This window comes from Narcine bancroftii, chromosome 4 (assembly GCF_036971445.1).
Source record: "Narcine bancroftii isolate sNarBan1 chromosome 4, sNarBan1.hap1, whole genome shotgun sequence".
In the NCBI taxonomy this organism is placed as follows: domain Eukaryota; kingdom Metazoa; phylum Chordata; class Chondrichthyes; order Torpediniformes; family Narcinidae; genus Narcine; species Narcine bancroftii.
This window is the reverse complement of record NC_091472.1, coordinates 135,725,597-135,746,178: the sequence shown is the minus strand read 5'-3', so window position 1 is coordinate 135,746,178 and position 20,582 is coordinate 135,725,597. Positions and strand designations below refer to the sequence as shown.

At 42.7% G+C, this 20,582-nt stretch overlaps 1 protein-coding gene across 6 annotated transcripts in view; it reads right to left on the bottom strand.

Annotated features, from left to right (window-relative positions):
- LOC138761186 (E3 ubiquitin-protein ligase DTX1-like) overlaps positions 1–20,582 on the bottom strand; it is a 298,252-nt gene that overhangs the window by 33,214 nt on the left and 244,456 nt on the right. For all 6 annotated transcript variants that reach the window (XM_069932912.1, XM_069932911.1, XM_069932916.1 and 3 more), the window contains 2 exons: positions 19,578–19,739; positions 2,407–2,468 (listed from right to left, as the gene is read on the bottom strand). In XM_069932912.1, coding sequence (XP_069789013.1) covers positions 2,407–2,468; positions 19,578–19,739 — 224 coding nt within the window. The remainder of the gene's footprint in view (positions 1–2,406; positions 2,469–19,577; positions 19,740–20,582) is intronic.

Here is a 20,582-nt window from a genome sequence, read left to right as displayed (position 1 = left end):
GAAAATTATAAGGGGAACATGAGGGGAAATTTCTTTACGCAGAGGGTGGTAGGGATGTGGAATGAGCTTCCGGCAGACGTGGTTGAGGCGGGATCATTGGTTACATTCAAGGAAAGACTGGATTGTTACATGGATAGGAGGGGACTAGAGGGGTATGGACCGGGTGCTGGTCAGTGGGACTAGGAGGATGGGGATTTGCTACGGCATGGACTAGTAGGGCCGAACTGGCCTGTTCTGTGCTGTAAGTGGTTATATGGTAATGTCTGAAGGGCCTGGCTGAGGTTCTTCTTAGAGAGGTGTTGGCTTCTTCAGGAATATGTCCAGTGTTGTGGCCCAGTTTGCTTTTTCTTCATAAATTTCTTTATCTGCAGCAAACATTACCTGACCATTGTCTATCAGTGAGAAGTGTTCAGTATTTTGGTCCATCTCTTCAGCAAGCTGTTAAGGTCTGCAAAGAATTTGGCTAACCACTTAACAGTGAACCTCTTCTGCACCCGTTTTTCTTCTCCTTCTGCAGTTTCCGTTTCCCTTGCCTCTTCTTCAGCTATTCGCTCTTGCTCTAGCTCCAGCAACTCTTCATTTGTTAGTTCCTCAGGAACCACCTTCAATGTTCTCATCGATGTTTAAGTTCAGGTTGTTGTTTACCATTTGACAACAGCTTTATTAATCCTTGTAATCTCATTATGTTTTTCAAATCCCTTAAAGTCATGCACATACGGCTTCAGTATTTTCCATCTGCCATTCATGCACTCTTTGGTCACATCATCCCAGACCCAAGCAAGGTTCCTTGTGCAGTGAAAAATGTTGTACTCCTTCCTGAACCGCATCAGTGTCTTGCCAGTGTCATCAGTTGCAGCAACAGCCTGAGCAAAGGTCGTCCTCAGAGAGTAGGCCTTGGATGCTGTAATAACCCCTTGGTCCATTGGCTGGATTAAAGAGGTGGTGTTTGGTGGGAGAAACACTACATAGATTTGGGGTGGAGGTCACCAATGAAAGGGGGATTTCCTGGACCATTGTCTACAATTAGCAAAATCTTTAAAATGTGCCTGTGGGGACACCTATGGGGATTGTTAGATGCCAGATAAGTGAATTTGCCAGTTGCTTGAGTTTGTGTTTTATGGGAATTGGTGAGTGAACCTAGTTCACTGCGAGTGAACACCAAATTTAAGCTTTTGTATTTTTTCTGCCTATTTATTTCCCACAATTATTTTTGCTGATTGTTTGAGGCTGCCGATGGCTTGAATTCCAGAAAACAGGGATTTTTCTGCTTGACTATATTAGGGTAAGTGACCTTAGTTAAAGTAAATTTTATGGAATTCCTTAAAGCAGGTGGAAGGCAGAGTGGTGGGCAGGTTTTGAAGGAATCCAGTCCTTGGGGCCATGATAGATGAAAGCAGAGCTGCATGCAGCTGACTAAGTTGTATTCCATGCTGAAGAGGAGGGATTAAATTTGGAACCCTGGTGTGGAGAAAATTGCGGAGCTACAGTTGTAGATGCCTTGATTAAAATAGAAATCTACTAATTGATTTGAAGAATTAAATAATTAAATTTATACATCGTTAAAAAGCCATCGGGTTAGAAGTATCTGCTTTGTTTAAAAAAAAACCCACAATGACCCTACATTGACTGCGCTGATTTGCCAAATAAGATTTTGAGAATATTTAAAAAATGAAACACCATGACTGCGCCAAAATGAATGGGCAGTGGGATGAGGAATGCACTGCATGCATACAAGATAAGGACAGCAAAGATTTGGATGAAATGAGAAAAATTATAAAAAAATCAAGCTAAGGCATGGGTGAAAGTCTCGGCAGGCTGGGATAGAATGAGGTAATATGGTAGAGATAGAAATAGGGGATGTGACATCCAGAACTCCTCTTGGACTGACACAATGATAGAACGGATCTGGTCTGCAAGAGTGATGGTATCCGAGTCAAAGGGAATGAAAGGTATCAGCTTTACAGATATTTAATTTTAGGCAACACTTTCTTTTTCAATATTGGATGTTAGATAATTTATTGCAGAATAATTGAAAAAATAATGGCAATCAAAAGTTAGAAGTTCCAGAGGGCACAAACAAACGATACAGTGAGAGAAACACCACAAACAATTGCAGGTATTTAGACCTGGTAACAAACACATCGCTTTCCATTATGTTTTTATTAAAAAAAAACCATCTTAGTTCAGGCCAGTAGTCTGCCCTTTATGGCATTTTTAAATTGAAAAAGCATTCTATTTGAAGGAAGGAGACAATAAAATTCAGTGGGATTTAGTTCAGTGTTGCTGTTTTAATAAACATGGCTTTTGTTCCCTCTGGAGGTAATGACGAGAGCAGGAGAAATGAATTGCCCTAGACACCCATCACCATCTGGTGTATCTGTGGTATTCTGACTGAGGGACCCTCACCTCATCTGGTGGATTCTTGACCTTCTGCATATATCTTCGCACCACATCCTCTGGTGATTTTCCTGCAAGAGAGACAAAAATATTGGACACATTAGCTTTGGCACCCAGAAGGGGAGTGGGGTGGGAAGATCCCTCATTCCAAAATTTAAGATGCTGTATGTGGGTAATGTCATCAGAAAACTCTACAAAGGAAGCATCTCATACTCAGAAAGGATGACAAAGGTTCAGGTTCACAAACTAGGCCTCCACTGAATGCAAATTTCCCTGTAGATCACAACATTCTTAGACAATTCAACAAGCATGGAATTGGTTTACAGCAAGTTTGCCAGTCATTTCCATTGTTGAAAATTCTCTATCCAATTTTCTTTCCCCTCACCCAGTCTAAGAAAACACTGTGTAATAATTTTTCTTTTGTGTATTTATTCCAATCCTCAGTTGATCCTGATAGTCCAACACCATTACTCTGATATTTAAATATAGCATTATAAAGACTGGACATCAAAGGAAAGGACAGTTTCAGGGATAAACAGAATTGGAGCACAAATTAGTCAGTCATACAATGTGGGGACAGGCCCTATCAGCCCAACTTGCCCACACTGCCCAAAATGTCCTATTACACTAGTCCCACTGATCTGCTTTTGGCCCATATTCCTCTCAACCCATCCTATCCATGTATCTGTCTTGATTTTTTTTTCTCTCTCATCGCAATAGAACCTGCCTCAATCACCTTTTCTGACAGCCTGTTCCAGACACCCACCATCCTCTATGTTTATTTTTTTTTTAAATTGCCCCTCAGGTTCCAGTTAAATCTCTTCTTGTTCATCTTAAACCAATCTCTTGTTATTGGTTCCCCTATTTTGGGCAAAAGGCTCTGCATTCAGACAACGTATTCTCCTCACGATTATGTGTACCTATCAGAGTGTTTAAAAAGTGTATATGTTTCTGAAAACGTTCAGCAACAAATTGTTTCATCTTTATCCCTTGCTTTCTCCATTCTCCTACCAGAGTGTGTAATGAGAGAAAGGAGCACTAAAGAATTTATAAAAGTTATCAGAAGCAAAATTAAATAAAAAGTGAACTAATGTGATCTGGAATACAGTGCCTAAAACACTGAAAAGAGCAAATTCCTCATTGGATAGGTTTATGGGAAGAGTGCGGTGAATTCAGGAGCAAGGAAAAGGGGATGCATTGCACAGAAACTTTGCGCTGGTGGAGGCAGAATTTGCGAAAGGTCTGTGCTGTGGTGCTGGTAAGACAATGTCACTTAAATAAAACATTTGGCTCATGTAACATTTACCTGGCTCTTTGATATAACTATCATTTTGTTCTTTAAACCATTTATGTTCCTGCAGTGATATCCCTCCCTCTAACCCCGGGGCCCAATAAAAGGTGTGAAACCAGTCAATTTCCACAGGAAAAGAGGCAATATAAAATGAGAAAACATACAGTCCTAGTGATGAATGCAAACAGGATTGGAAATTCGAGAGTAAAGAAAATTAGAGCGCACATGGCTAATACATTATTTTCTGTTTAAAATGCCTCACTGAAAGATAGAAGAGGATGTTGATACTGGAGTGCAATGCCAAACTGGTGAATAATAGCTTCTTCCAGCTATCCTTCAACCTATCCCCACTGTTACCCACTATTTCTTATTTCACAATTACAAAGCCTAAACCTTGAATTCTCTACCTAATATCTTCAGGAGAGCATTAATTCCACAGAGATTTGAGTAGTTTAAGATGAAGGTAAGGCAGAAGCAATAAACAACCTTGCTAACATTGTCTGAATCTTTTTTTTTTAAAAAAAACACGTGTTGAAAGTCTGGACAAAGATAGCGCACTGATGCTGCCCTTGGTTAGAGCTTGCATAGGAGGTTTTTTTTTTGAATGGCAACATTTTGTTTTCAAAAAATGTGAACTGGAGACAGGGTGTCGGGCACCAGAGTTGGTGGGAAAAACAACTCCTTTGATAATCAGATTGAGTGACATTAACTGGCAAGGATTGAAGTAAGAGTGGAAGAGTGCAAAGAGGAAACTTCATTGTACTCTCAACCAGGAAGAAGAGCCAGAAAAATTAAATTTTGTATATCAAAATTTATAATTATTAAAACTTGAATGATATTCCAGAGTTTTATAATCATTTGGTTTCAATTCAAGAGAAGTTCTTTACTAGTATTTAACACTATTGCCAATAAGAAGATACTTTGAAATAGATGAGGCAAGATTTAGCTTGCATCTAGTGCCAAAAAGGCAACTTTCATATGCATTCCAGTGATGAGGCAAATGGTGAAATTAATGCCAACACTATCAGTGAGTACGCTTTAGGAAAGCCAAAGATAAATTGCTCTTTGAACATGCCACACTATTAGCACCTTAATAACAGCAAATGTCCTCAGACATATTCAATTCAGGTGCATTAGTAAACTGGATAAAAGGTGGTTGATTGATACTGTCAGACCCCTGAAGTAATATGTGGAGCTATACATATATTTATATGGAATTGTCTTTCACTATAAAATTAGTCTACATCCCACGATGGGTATTTAAAACAAGATTTAAGATGATAAGGTTCCAAGGGGATCTAAAGAGTACAATTTTCACACAGAATAGTTGGTAGAATAAAACCCTCGGTGTCTGTCACCTAAAGGAATTGGTAGATGATGGATAAGTGAATTTTCTGGTTGTCTCAGATTGTGTATTGCAATGATTGGTGAACTGATCCCTTGGGGCGCCCCAATTTTAACTTGTCTTATTTTTTTTTAACCCATTTCTTTTCCATAATTTGTTTTCCAGCTGTTTGAATTTCGGATAACAGGAATTTTACCGTATCTGGAATGCGCTGCTCAAGGTGATAATGGAGTTTTTAAATGCTTGAGGCATCTAGACAGGTAATTGAATGAGCAAGGCACAGAGAGACATGAAATTAATACAGGCAGGTGGGATTAGTGGATAGGCACATAGATGGTGGGCCAAAGATCCCGTTTGTTTCCAACAAAGGGTGGAAAATGGTTAAACAAAATTACACAGAGAAAAGTGAATAAGGCAAATGAGTGGAAGAACTCATCCCCACTCCCCCACTTGCCTTGTAGTGTTCCAAGCTTTTTTTCCTTTTCAAGGGTCTTTGATCCTTGAATTGGGGAAGCTCTTTCTCTTCCCACAGATGGGCTTGACATGCTGAGATTTCAGCATTTTTAGGTGTGTTTTAAAAAAAATTAGGCTAAAGCCACTTATGGACAAGAAAATGATATGTGGCAGCAAGTCAAATATGGCTTAATTGGGGACAGGGCTGGCAAGAAGGTTTTTGGACATGATAGAGAGGAAGTCAGAAGAGTGGATGCCTTAAATAGTAAAAGAAATAACCAGTTAGAAGGGTGGTTATGTTGGAATGATCAGCAAATGAGATATATTGGTTGAACCAAATGACAAAAACAGGCAATTGCAGAAATGGGAATGTCTAGAAGACATTCAGCAGTCTGAAGAAGGAGAACCAATTTCGAAGTACTGCGTTTGATGGCATACAAGACCCACTTGTTTTCCCAAAAAATTGGCTCAAAAATATCCCATTGGTCTTGTATGTGAGGGTTAAATTAGGGTGATAATGGTGAGTTACGCTGACTGTGATTGTCGTCGCTGTGTGGTTCACTAGCATCACTGCAATTTATTGTTGGGGGCTGGGTCAGTGTGAGGGCTGTCAGGAGACTCTCCTGGTGGCCCACTGTCAGTCCCTGCACAGATCCCGCTGCCCCGCTCTCTTCCTCACCCCCCCCAGGAGAGAGTGGGGCAGTGGTACCACCGTAAGGACCGACAACAGGCTGCCGAGAGAGAGCAAGGCAGCAGGACCAACACAGGGACTGACAGGAGCAGTTTGTTTTTATAAAATGTTTTCTGCTATAGCTAAGCTGATTTTGCTTTCTCTTGCAAATTACAGCAGTATTTTTCTTATTAAAAAGATTTTTCCTGTTGTCCTAGTTACATGTTTTGTCCAAGTTTTTTTTTCCTCCTGCTATTCTGTAGCTACCAGTATATATTTCAATAATATTAAATGCTTATCTGTAAATACAGTAAAGAAAAACTCATAATATTCCCTGTTGAAATGGGGGGTGGTCTTTTATGCCTGCGGGTCTTATATGCCATTAATTATCCTTGTAACTTTCTGACAATATAAAAATCAGACAGAAGTAATAGTGGGGTAATTCAGGTACTCAAATATTAACTATGCCTTGGTCAGAGTGAAATGTATGTGGAGCAAATTCCGAGTGCATTGAAGAGAAATTTTTAATCTATGCAAGTCCGACAGAGGTTGGCAGAGATGGGGAACAAATCGTGACTTAGTTTTAGGGAATGAGGGTAACTAGGCAAGAGGAAGCATTAATTAATGGGATATAATTTTGTTGTGGTAGTCATTGTTAGTTCATAATGGACAAGGTGCCAGCAGGGCTGTCACAGCCTGCCCTGGCTGCCCCTGACGGCCCCCGCCCTGAATGGAGATAGTGAATGGTGAGTGAGTGGGAGAGAGGAGAGTGAGATGGGTCGTGGACTGATGGCGCCATCAGCCCGCCCCTAGCCAGCCGCTTGCAGCAGCACTACATTCATGATACATGGCGAGGTACTGCACTCCACCGCTGACACTATCTCAGAGAGGGATTGGAATCAGCACCTCAGAGCCGATCGGGAAGCATTCATGAAGGTAAGTTTTCCGACATGAGGACAGAGAATCTCCACTTTTCCATTTGGATTTTTTGCTTGATAAAAGGGCTTGACGATGAATTGGAAAGAGGCACAAAAGGGAAAATTTGTGTCAAGCCTAAAATGCTGCAGAAAGTGTGAAGAATATGGACAATATAGGTTCAATTAAACTAAAAGAATCTGAAATGATACAAGCAAGTAAAATCGAAGTATATAAAAGAACAAATAGATAATTAAGGAAAGAAGATCTATATATATTTTGTAGCCATTGAACTACAGAGCACTACAGCACAGAAACAGGCCTCTTTGGCCCTTCTAGTCTGTGCCGAACCATTTTTGTTGTCTAGGCCCACTGAACTGCACCCAGTCTGTAGCCCTTCATATCTCTCCCATCCATATACCTGTCCAAATTCTTCTTAAATGTTAAAATTGACCCGACATTCACCACTTCAGCTGGCAGCTCATTCCACACTCCCACCACACTCTGAAGAAGGACCCCCTCATGTTCCCCCTGAACTTTTCCTCTTTCTGATTTGTATCTCACCTACCTTCAGTGGGAAAAAAAAGCTTACCTATATTTAGTGTTGATCCCCCTCATAATTTTAAAAACCTCTATCAAATCTCTCTGAGGCACACCACTAGTCACAGTCCTCCAGACTGAGAAGCAATCATCCACCACTACTCTCTGGCTTCTCCCATCTATCCATTGTCGAATTCAATTCACTACTTACACCATGAATACCTAGCCCCTGAAGCTTCCTGACTAACCTACTGTGTGGGTCCTTGTCAAAGGTCTTACTAAAGTCCACACAGACAATATCAACAGCCTCGATAACCTTCATGGAAAATCTCTCTATGATTGGTTAAACACAACCTACCATGCACAAAGCCATGTTGCCTATCCCTAATCAGTTCCTGGCTATCCAAATAATATCCAAATAATGGCAAATACTAGAGCGCATCGGATGTCCCCCAAAGTTCCTCATCATGATTATCCAACTGCACGAAAACCAACAAGGTCGGGTAAGATACAGCAATGAGCTCTCTGAACCCTTCTCCATTAACAATGGCGTGAAGCAAGGCTGTGTTCTGGCACCAACCCTCTTTTCAATCTTCTTCAGCATGATGCTGAACCAAGCCATGAAAGACCCCAACAATGAAGACGCTGTTTACATCCGGTACCGCACGGATGGCAGTCTCTTCAATCTGAGGCGCCTGCAAGCTCACACCAAGACACAAGAGAAACTTGTCCGTGAACTACTCTTTGCAGACGATGCCGCTTTAGTTGCCCATTCAGAGCCAGCTCTTCAGCGCTTGACGTCCTGCTTTGCGGAAACTGCCAAAATGTTTGGCCTGGAAGTCAGCCTGAAGAAAACTGAGGTCCTCCATCAGCCAGCTCCCCACCATGATTACCAGCCCCCCCACATCTCCATCGGGCACACAAAACTCAAAACGGTCAGCCAGTTTACCTATCTCGGCTGCACCATTTCATCAGATGCAAGGATCGACAATGAGATAGACAACAGACTCGCCAAGGCAAATAGCGCCTTTGGAAGACTACACAAAAGAGTCTGGAAAAACAACCAACTGAAAAACCTCACAAAGATAAGCGTATACAGAGCCGTTGTCATACCCACACTCCTGTTCGGCTCCGAATCATGGGTCCTCTACCGGCACCACCTACGGCTCCTAGAACGCTTCCACCAGCGTTGTCTCCGCTCCATCCTCAACATCCATTGGAGCGCTTACATCCCTAACGTCGAAGTACTCGAGATGGCAGAGGTCGACAGCATCGAGTCCACGCTGCTGAAGATCCAGCTGCGCTGGATGGGTCACGTCTCCAGAATGGAGGACCATCGCCTTCCCAAGATCGTGTTATATGGCGAGCTCTCCACTGGCCACCGTGACAGAGGTGCACCAAAGAAAAGGTACAAGGACTGCCTAAAGAAATCTCTTGGTGCCTGCCACATTGACCACTGCCAGTGGGCTGATATCGCCTCAAACCGTGCATCTTGGCGCCTCACAGTTTGGCGGGCAGCAACCTCCTTTGAAGAAGACCGCAGAGCCTACCTTACTGACAAAAGGCAAAGGAGGAAAAACCCAACACCCATCCCCAACCAACCAATTTTCCCCTGCAACCGCTGCAATCGTGTCTGCCTGTCCCGCATCGGACTTGTCAGCCACAAACGAGTCTGCAGCTGACGTGGACTTTTTACCCCCTCCATAAATCTTCGTCCGCGAAGCCAAGCCAAAGATCCAAATAATTGTATATCCAATCTCTTAGAACACCTTCCAATAATTTACCTACTGCTGACATCAGACTCACCGTCTTATAATTTCCAAGATTGCTTTTGGAGGTTTTTTAAAAAACAATGGAACAAGGTGAGCTACACTCCAATCCTCTCGCACCACACCTGTGTCTAAAGTCATTTTAAGTATTTCTGCCAGAACCCCTGCAATTTTTACACTAGCCTCCCTTAAGGTCCAAGGGAATATCTTGTCAGGCTCTGATGTTTATCCACCCATATTCAATTTTAGGACAGCAAGCAATTCTCCTCTTTATCCCATGACTCATCTTCCTTACTTCCCACAATTCTGTGCCCATTTCCTGAGTGAAGACTGATGGGGGAAAAAAAAAACATTTAAGATCTCCCCCCCATCTCTTTTGGCTCCATACAAAGCTAACCACTTGAACTTCAGGGGGACCAATTTTGACCCTTACTATCCTTTTACTCTTAATATACTTGGGAAACCCTTTGGATTTTCCTTCATATTGTCTGACAAAGCAGCCTCGTGTCTCCTGCTAACCTTCCCAATTTATTTCTTGAGCATTTTCTTGCATTTTTTATATTCCTCATCTGCTCTTCTCTCTTCTTCTGAACCAGATCTCCAATATCCCTCAAAAACCAAGGTTCCCAATGGCTGCTAACCTTGCCTTTAATCCTGACAGGAACATAGAAATTCGGTACTCTCAAAATTTTTACTTTGAAACTTCACAAAAGAGGCAATTACTCAAAATATATGAGACCGATGTAATGGAACAGGTTTAAGACCTTTGAAGATTAGGGGCCTGTATGCAGAATGTCCCAAGGTATCGTACAGGTGCTGACTATAATTTTTCAATCACTTTATCAAGTGGCGCGAGAGGTTTCGAGGATGACCATTGTTTAAAAAGGCAGGAAGAATCGAATGGAATAACTACAGGCCAAATAATTGAAACCAATCCTGAGGACTGTATAAAAGTAAGAATCCATGGGAGTGACATTTTAGACCTAAAATTAGCTCAGACCTAGATTGATGACCCATCACTCTTCTGCTTACTGACCTGTTAGCTCCTGGACCATGAGTAGATTTGAGATTATTTTATTAAGTCCCTCCATGGTTTCATCCTTCCCCGAAGTCTCAGAGCCCATTGCTCTATGTGCACACCTCTAATTCTATCTCGTGATCAGTGCTGAATTTAATTGCTGCATTATTGGTTTCTTGGTACTCATTTGCTAAGAGTCCAAGCTCTGGAATTCTCTCCTCCCTTAAAATTCTCCTTGACACAAAGTGCAAAAATGACCTTTACTTCATGTGCCAACTTTTGTTTATTACGCCAGTAAAGTATATTGGGAGGTGCTTTATAAATGAAAGTTAAGATTGTTATTTGGTGGGGTGGTGGATTCAAAAGGAACCAAGAACAGCTCGAAGAGTTCTTCCAAAGTAGTACAATATGCTGTTGATTAGTATTGGCCATCATTTTCTGATTGCAAGTCAATCAAACTGTCCATTGGCTTATAATTTTCTGATTTGTCCTTCGACACTTGGGGAAAGCCCAATGATCAGGAAAAAGTCACAATTTTAAATCTGTTCATATTTGCCTATTTCACAATCCAGACCCTAAGGGAAAATTGAGCACAGACTAAAACTGGAAGCACATGGAAAATTCGAAAACAAAAGTTAGCAATAAAAAGAGGAACCGATTGCAGTCAGTAAAACTCATTAATTTTACTAACAAGGAAAACAAGTTGCATGTGAAATGATCTCTGGAGTTGTGGGGGTCAGCTGTCTGTAATGTCTGCAGTGAAACCTGGTGATTGCCATCAATACAAGGATTTTTTTTCTTTGGCTTGGCTTCGTGGACAAAGATTTATGGAGGGGGTAAATGTCCACATCAGCATCAGGCTCGTTTGTGGCTGACAAGTCCGATGCGGAACTGGCAGACATGGTTGCAGCGGTTGCAGGGTAAAATTTGTTGGTTGGGGTTGGGTGTTGGGTTTTTCCTCCTTTGTCTTTTGTCAGTGAGGTGGGCTCTGCAGTTTTCTTCAAAGGAAGTTGCTGCCCGCCGAACTGTGAGGCGCCAAGTTGCACGGTTTGAGGCGAGATCAGCCCACTGGCGGTGGTCAATGTGGCAGGCACCAAGAGATTTCTTTAGGCAGTCCTTGTACCTCTTCTTTGGTGCACCTCTGACACGATGGTCAGTGGAGAGCTCGTCTTCCCAAGATCGTGTTAACACAAGGATAATGCAATCCTAAATACCTGGACATTTTCTAGCACAGCCCAAGGGAGCCATTACTACAATGAACAGGTTCTATATTTCATTCTATAAAATGCTAAAATCAGTTTGCTCCCTTCCAAGAGTAGGGGGCACATCTCAAATGTCAGATTTGCCTTGTGGTTAGCACAACAATGTTACAGCACCAGCGCCCTGGGTTTGAATTGTCTGTAAGGCGTTTGTACGTTCTCCCTGGGTCTGCGTGGGTTTCCTCCCACCCTTCAAAACGTATGGGGGGTTTAAGATAATTGGTGTATTTGGGCAGCAAGGACCTGTGAGCTAGAAGGACATGCTGTATGTCTAAATTTTAACTAGGTAATACATACAGACAACTATTCCAAAAAGATTTAGGTGGAGGTGTTCATCGTCGGTTGCCAATAACGAAATGCTTGACTCTACCAAGCTTCAGTAATGAAGATGGAATGGATAGAGGAAAGCTGCTGTTGTTGCCAGTGGCTTGATCTAGGGATCAAAGATGAATTTTCTCCCTTTAGAGAGGTAGTGGTGACTGAAATCAGCCAAGTGGACATTAACGAAAGAATGTAAAAATAACTAGCATGAGGTGGCCTCTCAAGCCTGTTTTCCCATTCACCAGGATCAAGAGTGGTTTGGATACACTCTCCTGACTAATCATTATATCCTTCAATTATTCTTAGTGACTAAAAACCCACAGAGCCTAGACTTAAATATTCAGAACAATAAGTAATACAGTCCTTTGTAGAATTTGGAGAATGCAGCTGTCTGATTGAATAACTTTCTGCTGGGAGGCCAACCTCATCTTTACCTCTCATTTTTTGGAACTATAGTGAAAATGGGCTAATCGTGCTCAATCTCCTTCATGGCGCACTGGCAGCTCAGGAATTGATGTAATGAATCCATTCTATCCTGTAGGGAAAGCAAGTTCATTTTCCTTCGCCTGAGACCAGCATGGTATCAGATTATTGAAAATAATAAAAAAAAAAGTTTGCAAATGTCCTTTTAACCAAAGTTCTCTATAATCTCACAAAAACCTCATCTTTACACTGATACACGTTGATCCCTATCGCGCAGGTTTCTTAAAGGGTGGAAGGGAGGTGATCGTGTACAATCTCAAGAGGAGAGATTACTTTCCAACAAAGCTGTATCTTTGATGCGCTTTGGTTTGCAACAGTCTCGTTCATGTGCAAATGTGGAGACCCCACTTTTAAAAATGTAGTATCATCACAATTCAATTCATGAAATGGAATTGTAACCTCCTCTCCATATACCTGTTAACATTTTTTAATGGACAGCAGGGCTGTTACCACAAGGGGACAAAACTTGGAGGATGAGTTACTAAATATGACAGAATGAAGGAAAAAAATTCATGGTAGCAAAGACACAATCTTTTAGCAGGTGGCCATGGCATTTCCAGCAGTGTCCTTTAACTCTGTTTCTTCACAATACCTTCGTGTCTCACTCTCTCACAATGGCTTGGCTGCGAACAATGATTTAGGAAGAGGGCTGTCCACATCTGCTGTAGGCTCGCTGGTTACTGACGAGGCCAATGCAGGACAGACATGCCTGGCTGCAAGGTATATTCCGTTCTGGGTTTGGTGCTGCTGTGTCATGGTTCTTTCTCCATCTCCTTTTGTCCTCCAGCCTAGCCCTGCGTGCATTCTCGAGGCTACAGCAGGCCACTGGTGATGGTCAATATGACAGGTACCAAGGGATTTCTTCAATGAGACTTTGCATCTCTTTTTCGGGGCCCCTCTGTCACGGTGGCTGGCGGAGAGTTTGCCATACAGCACAATCTTGGGCAGGCAATGATCCACCATCCAAGAGATGTGTCCTTAGCCCAGCGTAGCTGCATCTTCAACACCATGGTCTTGATACTGGTAACCTCTACCTGTTTGAGGACTTTGATACTGGTGACGAAGTCACTCCAATAGATGATGAGGATGGTGCAGAGACAGCGTTCGTGAAAGCACTCAAGGAGTTGTAGGCAGTGATGGTAGGTGACCCAAGATTCTAAGCTGTATAGGAGAGTGGTCAGTACACATTGACTGACCTTTGAGCCTTTCTTCAGATGCTTGTTCCAGTCTCTTTTGTTCAACCTGCCAAATGTGCATTTGCCAGTCTGTAGTTAACCTCTTTATCAATCTTGGCATCTGACGAGATGCTGAACTGATGGATTGTCTTTAGCTCCGTCTCGCCGATGGTAATGCGGGGAAGGTGGTACTCTTCCTGAAGTGTGAGCTGATGGAGAGCTCTCTTCTTCAAGCTGACTTCCAGTCCGAAGAACTTGGCAGCCTTCGCAAAGCATACACTGCAAGGTTGTCTCTGTATGGGCAAAATTGTCGGCGAAGAGTAGCTCTTGAATGATTTGCTCTGATGTCTTGGTGTGGGAATGTAGTTGCCTCAGGTTGAACAGGCTGCCATTGGTGCAATATCAGATGTAGACACCATCCTCATCATCAAGGTCTTCTGTGGCCCCTTGGAGCGTCATGCTGAAGAAGATGGTGAAGAGATTCAGCGTGAGGACACAGCCTTGATTACACCGCTGCCTATTGGGAAGGGCTCTGAGAGGTCATCGTTGTTGGATGACCATGCTGAGGAACTATGGGGGGGGGGCATCGCATAGTTCCATGGCATGGAAACCACAAAGATTGGAGATGGTGGATTTATTGCAACTTTCATCCGCCTTCACAGCCGTCGTTCCATGATTTGTCACAAACTTTTCCTGCTCACAGTGTTGAACGCTTTGGTAAGGTTGACAAACGCCACATACAGTCCCTTGTTCTATTCCGTTCTCTTCACTTCTCCATGGATTGTCACCTTGCCATGGTGGAGAAGCTTGTGTGGTCCTGAGATTCCATCTAGAGTGATGCTCTTAGTAGGGTCATTCATGTGGTAAGGTCAAGGGTGAGGTCCCTGACAAAGATCAATCCAACCAAGACCTCAACGGTGGACATAGCTACTTTGAACTCGATGGCTGTGAAGGCGGACGAAAGCTGGAACAAATCCACCATCTCTAATCTTTGTGGTTTCCATGCCATTGGAGTTAATTGATTGATTATGTGCTTCTTGGAGTGCAACATTAAGTACGCATTAAACAAATGCATGCACAGGCATTTTTGTTCTGTGGGCCACGCTCCAAGATTCAACTCTTAAACCACTTGAGAGCCAATAGGAACAAAATCCATCATCCTTGACCTCAAGTGAGAGCCACGATGATGACACTTCTCTTGGAGCTCCCTGAGAACAACTACCATGTCGATGGTGCTCCTGTTGGCTCTGAAGCCACATTGACTCTCTGGGAGATGTTCTTCTGCAATGATGGGCACCAGTCTGTTCAGGAGTACTCTTGCAAGGATTTTTCCTGTAATGGAGAGCAAAGATATCCTCCAGTAGTTGGAGCAGTTGGATTTTTCTCCCTTGTTTTTGTACAGGGTGATGATGACTACATCATGGAGATCCTGTGGTAGTTTGCCTTATTCCCAGCAGCAAAGAACTCATGGAGTTTGGTGTGTAACGCTGGGCTCCCATGATTCCAAACCTCTGGTGGGATTCCATCGACTCCTGTTGCCTTATCACTTTTCAGCTGCTCTATGGCCTTGACTGTCGCGTCTAGGGTTGGAATCTTGTCCATTTTTGTTTTCTCAGGCTGTTGTGGGACATGATGCATTGCTGAGTCTTAGACCATACTGTTGGTATTGTAGAGAGTCTGTAAATGTTCTGACCACTGGTTCAGGATGGATGTTTCAGCTTTGTAGAGCATCAGGTTATCTGCACTGCACAAGGGACTCTAGACTGTACACCACCTTTGGGGCTTCATAAAGCCATCGGCAGTCTCTGGTGCCTACACAAAACTGAGTTCTCTGTGAGATTGGTCCATCAGACGTTCGGAATCTCTCTAAACTTACGCTGGAGATTGCTGCGTAGAAGGTGGAAGGCTGCTTTCTTATCAAGGTGAGTAAGGTGCGCCTGGAGGGTGGATCTCTTCTTTGCCAGCAATTCTTCGATCTCTTAGTTGTTTTCATTGCACCAGTCTTTGTTCTTCTTTGTGGAAAACCCTAGGACTTCTTCAGAGGTCTGCAGGATGGTAGTTTTTAGGTGTTCCCAAAGCACTTCTGGAGAAGGGTCTGTGGGGAAACCTGAATCATCAAGCCTCGCCTGATGATTCGACAGGAAGTCAGCTTTCACTTCAGTTGACTGGAGATTGTCAACCTGGAACTTCTTCCTTGATGCACCACCTCTCTTTGGCTTGGGCTTGAAGTGGAGAATGAGTTTGCAGAAGACAAGATGATGGTCCTTTTTACACTCTATGCAGGGCACCGCTCGGGTGAGCAAGATGTCTCAAAGGTTTCTCTGGTGTACCAAATGAGGTACCAATGTTTGGAATGAGGATGCATCCAGGTTGTCTTCTGGAAAATGGTGTTGGTGATGATGAATTGCAAGACTATGCAAAACTCGAACAGAAGTTAGCCGTTGCAGCTTCCAACACCATGTTTGCCAAGTAGTCCTTTCCAGACATCTGGATCTTGGCTTACTCTGGCATTGACAATGACCTTGTTGTCTGCAAGGGTGTTCTGTAGGATCCGCTTGAAGAGATGGGGTGTGTATGCTGAAGAGCGTCGCATGCTGCTTGGTTCGAAGTAGGAAGCATGTGGGGATAATGCGGGTGGAGTGACCCATTGGCGGGTTTACAAGTTTGGAGTTCCTGACCGTCTCTGGGTTGCCTGACCAGTACAGGGTATAGCCAGTGCTATTTTCTTGAAGGCTGCCCTCTTCTGGGAAGTGAACTTCACCGAGAGCAGTGATATAACCATATAACCACTTACAGCACAGAACAGACCAGTTCGGCCCTACTAGTCCATGCCGTAGCAAATCCCCACCCTCCTAGTCCCACTGACCAGCACCCAGTCCATACCCCTCTAGTCCCCTCCTATCCATGTAACGATCCAGTCTTTCCTTAAATGTAACCAATGATCCTGCCTCGACCACGTCTGCCGGAAGCTCATTCCACATCCCCACCACCCTCTGTGTAAAGAAATTTTCCCTCATGTTCCCCTTATAATTTTCCCCCTTCAATCTTAAACCATGTCCTCTAGTTTGAATCTCCCCCTTTCTTAATTGAAAAAGCCTATCCACATTTACTCTGTCTGTCCCTTTTAAAATCTTAAACACCTCTATCAAGTCCCCTCTCAATCTTCTACGCTCCAGAGAAAAAAGCCCCAGTCTGCACAACCTTTCCCTGTAACTCAGACCCTGAAATCCTGTCAACATTCTTGTGAACCTTCTCTGCACTCTTCAATCGTAAAATGGTGCTGGAGAAATTATAATGGGTAACAAAGAGATGGCAGAGGAACTAAATGAATATTTTTTTGCGTCAGTCTTCATTGAGGAAGACGATAGCAATGTACCTGATAGTCAGAGGTATCAGGGAATAGAATTAAGTACAGTCAGGATTACTAGAGAGATTGTGCTTAATGGATGAAAAGTAGGTAAGTCTCCCGGACCAGATGAAGAACATGCACACATACACATACATTCGCAGGTATACACCCATGTGTGCATACTCACACACCTAAACACACCCCTATACACACATGAACCCACACACCCTTTCACCCATGCGCACTTACTCACACACATGCCCTCATGTGCACACACACATCTATGCGCAAACTCACAGACCTGCACCCATGCATGCATACACACATACGTGCACTGAAGCGTGCATACACATGCCTGCATACACCACTACATACATGTGCACTCACATGAATAAACATCTATCCATGCATACACTCGCATCCACCTAACTGTACATATCTACACACAAATGTACCCACATATTCATCCTTACACATGCATGCACCCACACACACACACACACCCAAGCATGCACCTACACACAACTGCAACCATGCACCCACACAAACACCTACACGTACCCATGTGTGCGTGTACACACATGCACCTTCACACACTCGCACATAGAGACACAAACATACACTCAGAAGCACATGCACACTACCCCATACACACAGACATACATGCATTTATACACCCTTACACACATATCCCCACGCGCACGCACACACACCTACAATCACATATTTATTCAGACACATGCACATATGGATACATACATGAAAATAAACTCATGCATACATATATGTGCATACACGTACATTCTAGCACACACCTATATACACACAAACACACTCACATATTCATGTGTACACCTATACACAAGTGCACATATATAAACATGCACACATACATACTCATATTTACTCTTGCATACAAACACCTGCAGACACACATACATAAACACATGCAGGCATGCACGAGTATACACACATAAGCATACACATACAGATTCATGCCCACATTTATACACACATATATATACAACACAAGCATCTAACCATATAAATGCATACACACGTGCACATATACATGCAAACCTGTGTGCACATACATGAACACACATATATGCACATGCATGTACACATATTAACACAGGCATGTGCACACACACATACACAGGCATGAACACATGTGTACACTCGCATGTGCATGCAAACACATGCATACTTATGCACAAACGTGTGCATAAAGAAACCTCCAGATACACACATACTCACACATGCACGAATATTGCATACATGTACATACATACACAAATGCGCTCACGTACACCCTGCATATACACTCATGCATATGCGCACACCCATACACATTTGCATCTACACACATATAAACATGCATATCTGCAAACACATATGCACGCAGTTATACACACAAATATACACTCATGCACATGCTCAATTACACAAGCATATATGCACATGTACAGACACGTATACGTGCACACACCTAGCATACACTCACACACATAACATACATACATATATACACACAAGCTAACACTATATTCACACATGATATGCATACATGCAGGCACACATATGCATAGACACATGTACAAACATGCATATACACTCACATATACATGTATACACATTTATGCACATACATAAATACGAGCATATACACGTGTACATAAGCAAGCACAAACATACACATACAAATGCATATACACATATGTGTGTACACAAATATGCAAGCATACGCACACCCACACAAATGTACATGTGCACATGAGTATATACAAGTGCATGCATATATACTCCTGTCACACATGTGCACACACACAACAGATATATATGCACATATATGCACACAGTCATGCAGTTGTGCACACATACATACACACATCTACACAAATGTGCATATCCTCACACATTCACCCGTGTGCACCCACCCAATAACATACATAGACACACAAGCATACATTCCATGTGTTCATCCGCACACACATACATGCATCTACACACATATGCATACACATACAGATATGCACATACTTACATGGGTGCACCCACCAATGCACACACTCATACATATGCACACATATGTGCACATACACACAAACGTGCACACACCCACAGGCTTATGCACCCATGTACATGCAGGACATACATGTGTGCACACATGCATATACACACACAAATACATACACACAAACATACCCATAGACACAAACTCACATACCCTCACACACATGCATCCCCACATGCGCATACATATACACAGACCCATGAACATGCACATACACTCATGCATGCTCACATATAGACAAATGCACACACAAACACACACAATACATGCATATATACACATGCTCACACATACACACTCATGCATACACGTACACACACATGTACACATACAAACACACCACACACATATGCACATGCATAGACACACATGCACACATCTACACGCGCGCCCACACATATACACATGCATGTGCTCAAACACAGTCACACGCACACTCACAAAGCACACAAATATACACATGCACACATACATGCATATATACATACATATAGGAGCACAAATTCTACACATACCTTTCTTAAGATGCTTTTTCTTGGTCTTTCTGCAGATACCAGATATCCCAGGCACTGGTTTTATTTCACTTTTATTGACAGGTGGAGGGTGAAGGATGGGTTTAGGAGCCCGAGTCAAGCATACTGGAAGGCCAGCAGCACACATCAGTATCCCAGTCATACCTAAAGGGAATAACAATGAAAAACATTTAGCCATTAAATAGATTTCATTGTGAATTATAAATATCACCTTTCATATAATGTAAGTTACTCCATGGATGTTAGAATCACAGACTTCCCATCAGGTCTCTGCCAAATCTAACACATGAAACACATTATTCTGAAATATCATTTCAGTTGATCAAGGCATTTGCTTGCTCATTACATGGCATCAATCTAATAATTAAAATCTGGCTCAAAATTGAACATTAAACAATAATTTAGTCTCTCGGTTTATCCTTTGTGGATTTGCTTCACTTTGTGTTCCTTAATGAAAATCCACATAGCCATTTTGTTGTACTGTGCAATGCTATCATGCATTAGCATTATGAGTAGTTCTGTAATCATGTTCCTGTATTGACACACAGATGCTGCTTCCCTTATTGCCTAGCCATGAGCTGAGTGACTCAACACTCAATCACACAGAAAAGGCAACTTCCTTATCTTTGTGCAGTGTTCCTCAGTCTCAGGTGAGGGCTGTACAAGAGCAGGGGCTGAAATGAGTTGTCAGCCAAAGTTTCTTGACACTTGGTGACTAGGTGTGTGAATGGTTCCCTCACTGAAGTAAGATAGCCTTCAAGTGTTGGTATAGAGGTATAGGTGCCAGAAGATTTGCATCACCAGGTTCAGAAACAACTGCTACCCCTCCACATTTGATTCCTCAACAATAAAGTCAACCAGGAACTCATTCATGCACTTCATCATTTGTTTCTCTCTGTGTTGCACAGTTGTTTACATTTATTTATTTGTTTACATGTACTTTTTTTGGACTACCCATAAGTGGTAATTCCACCTCACCCGCAGGAA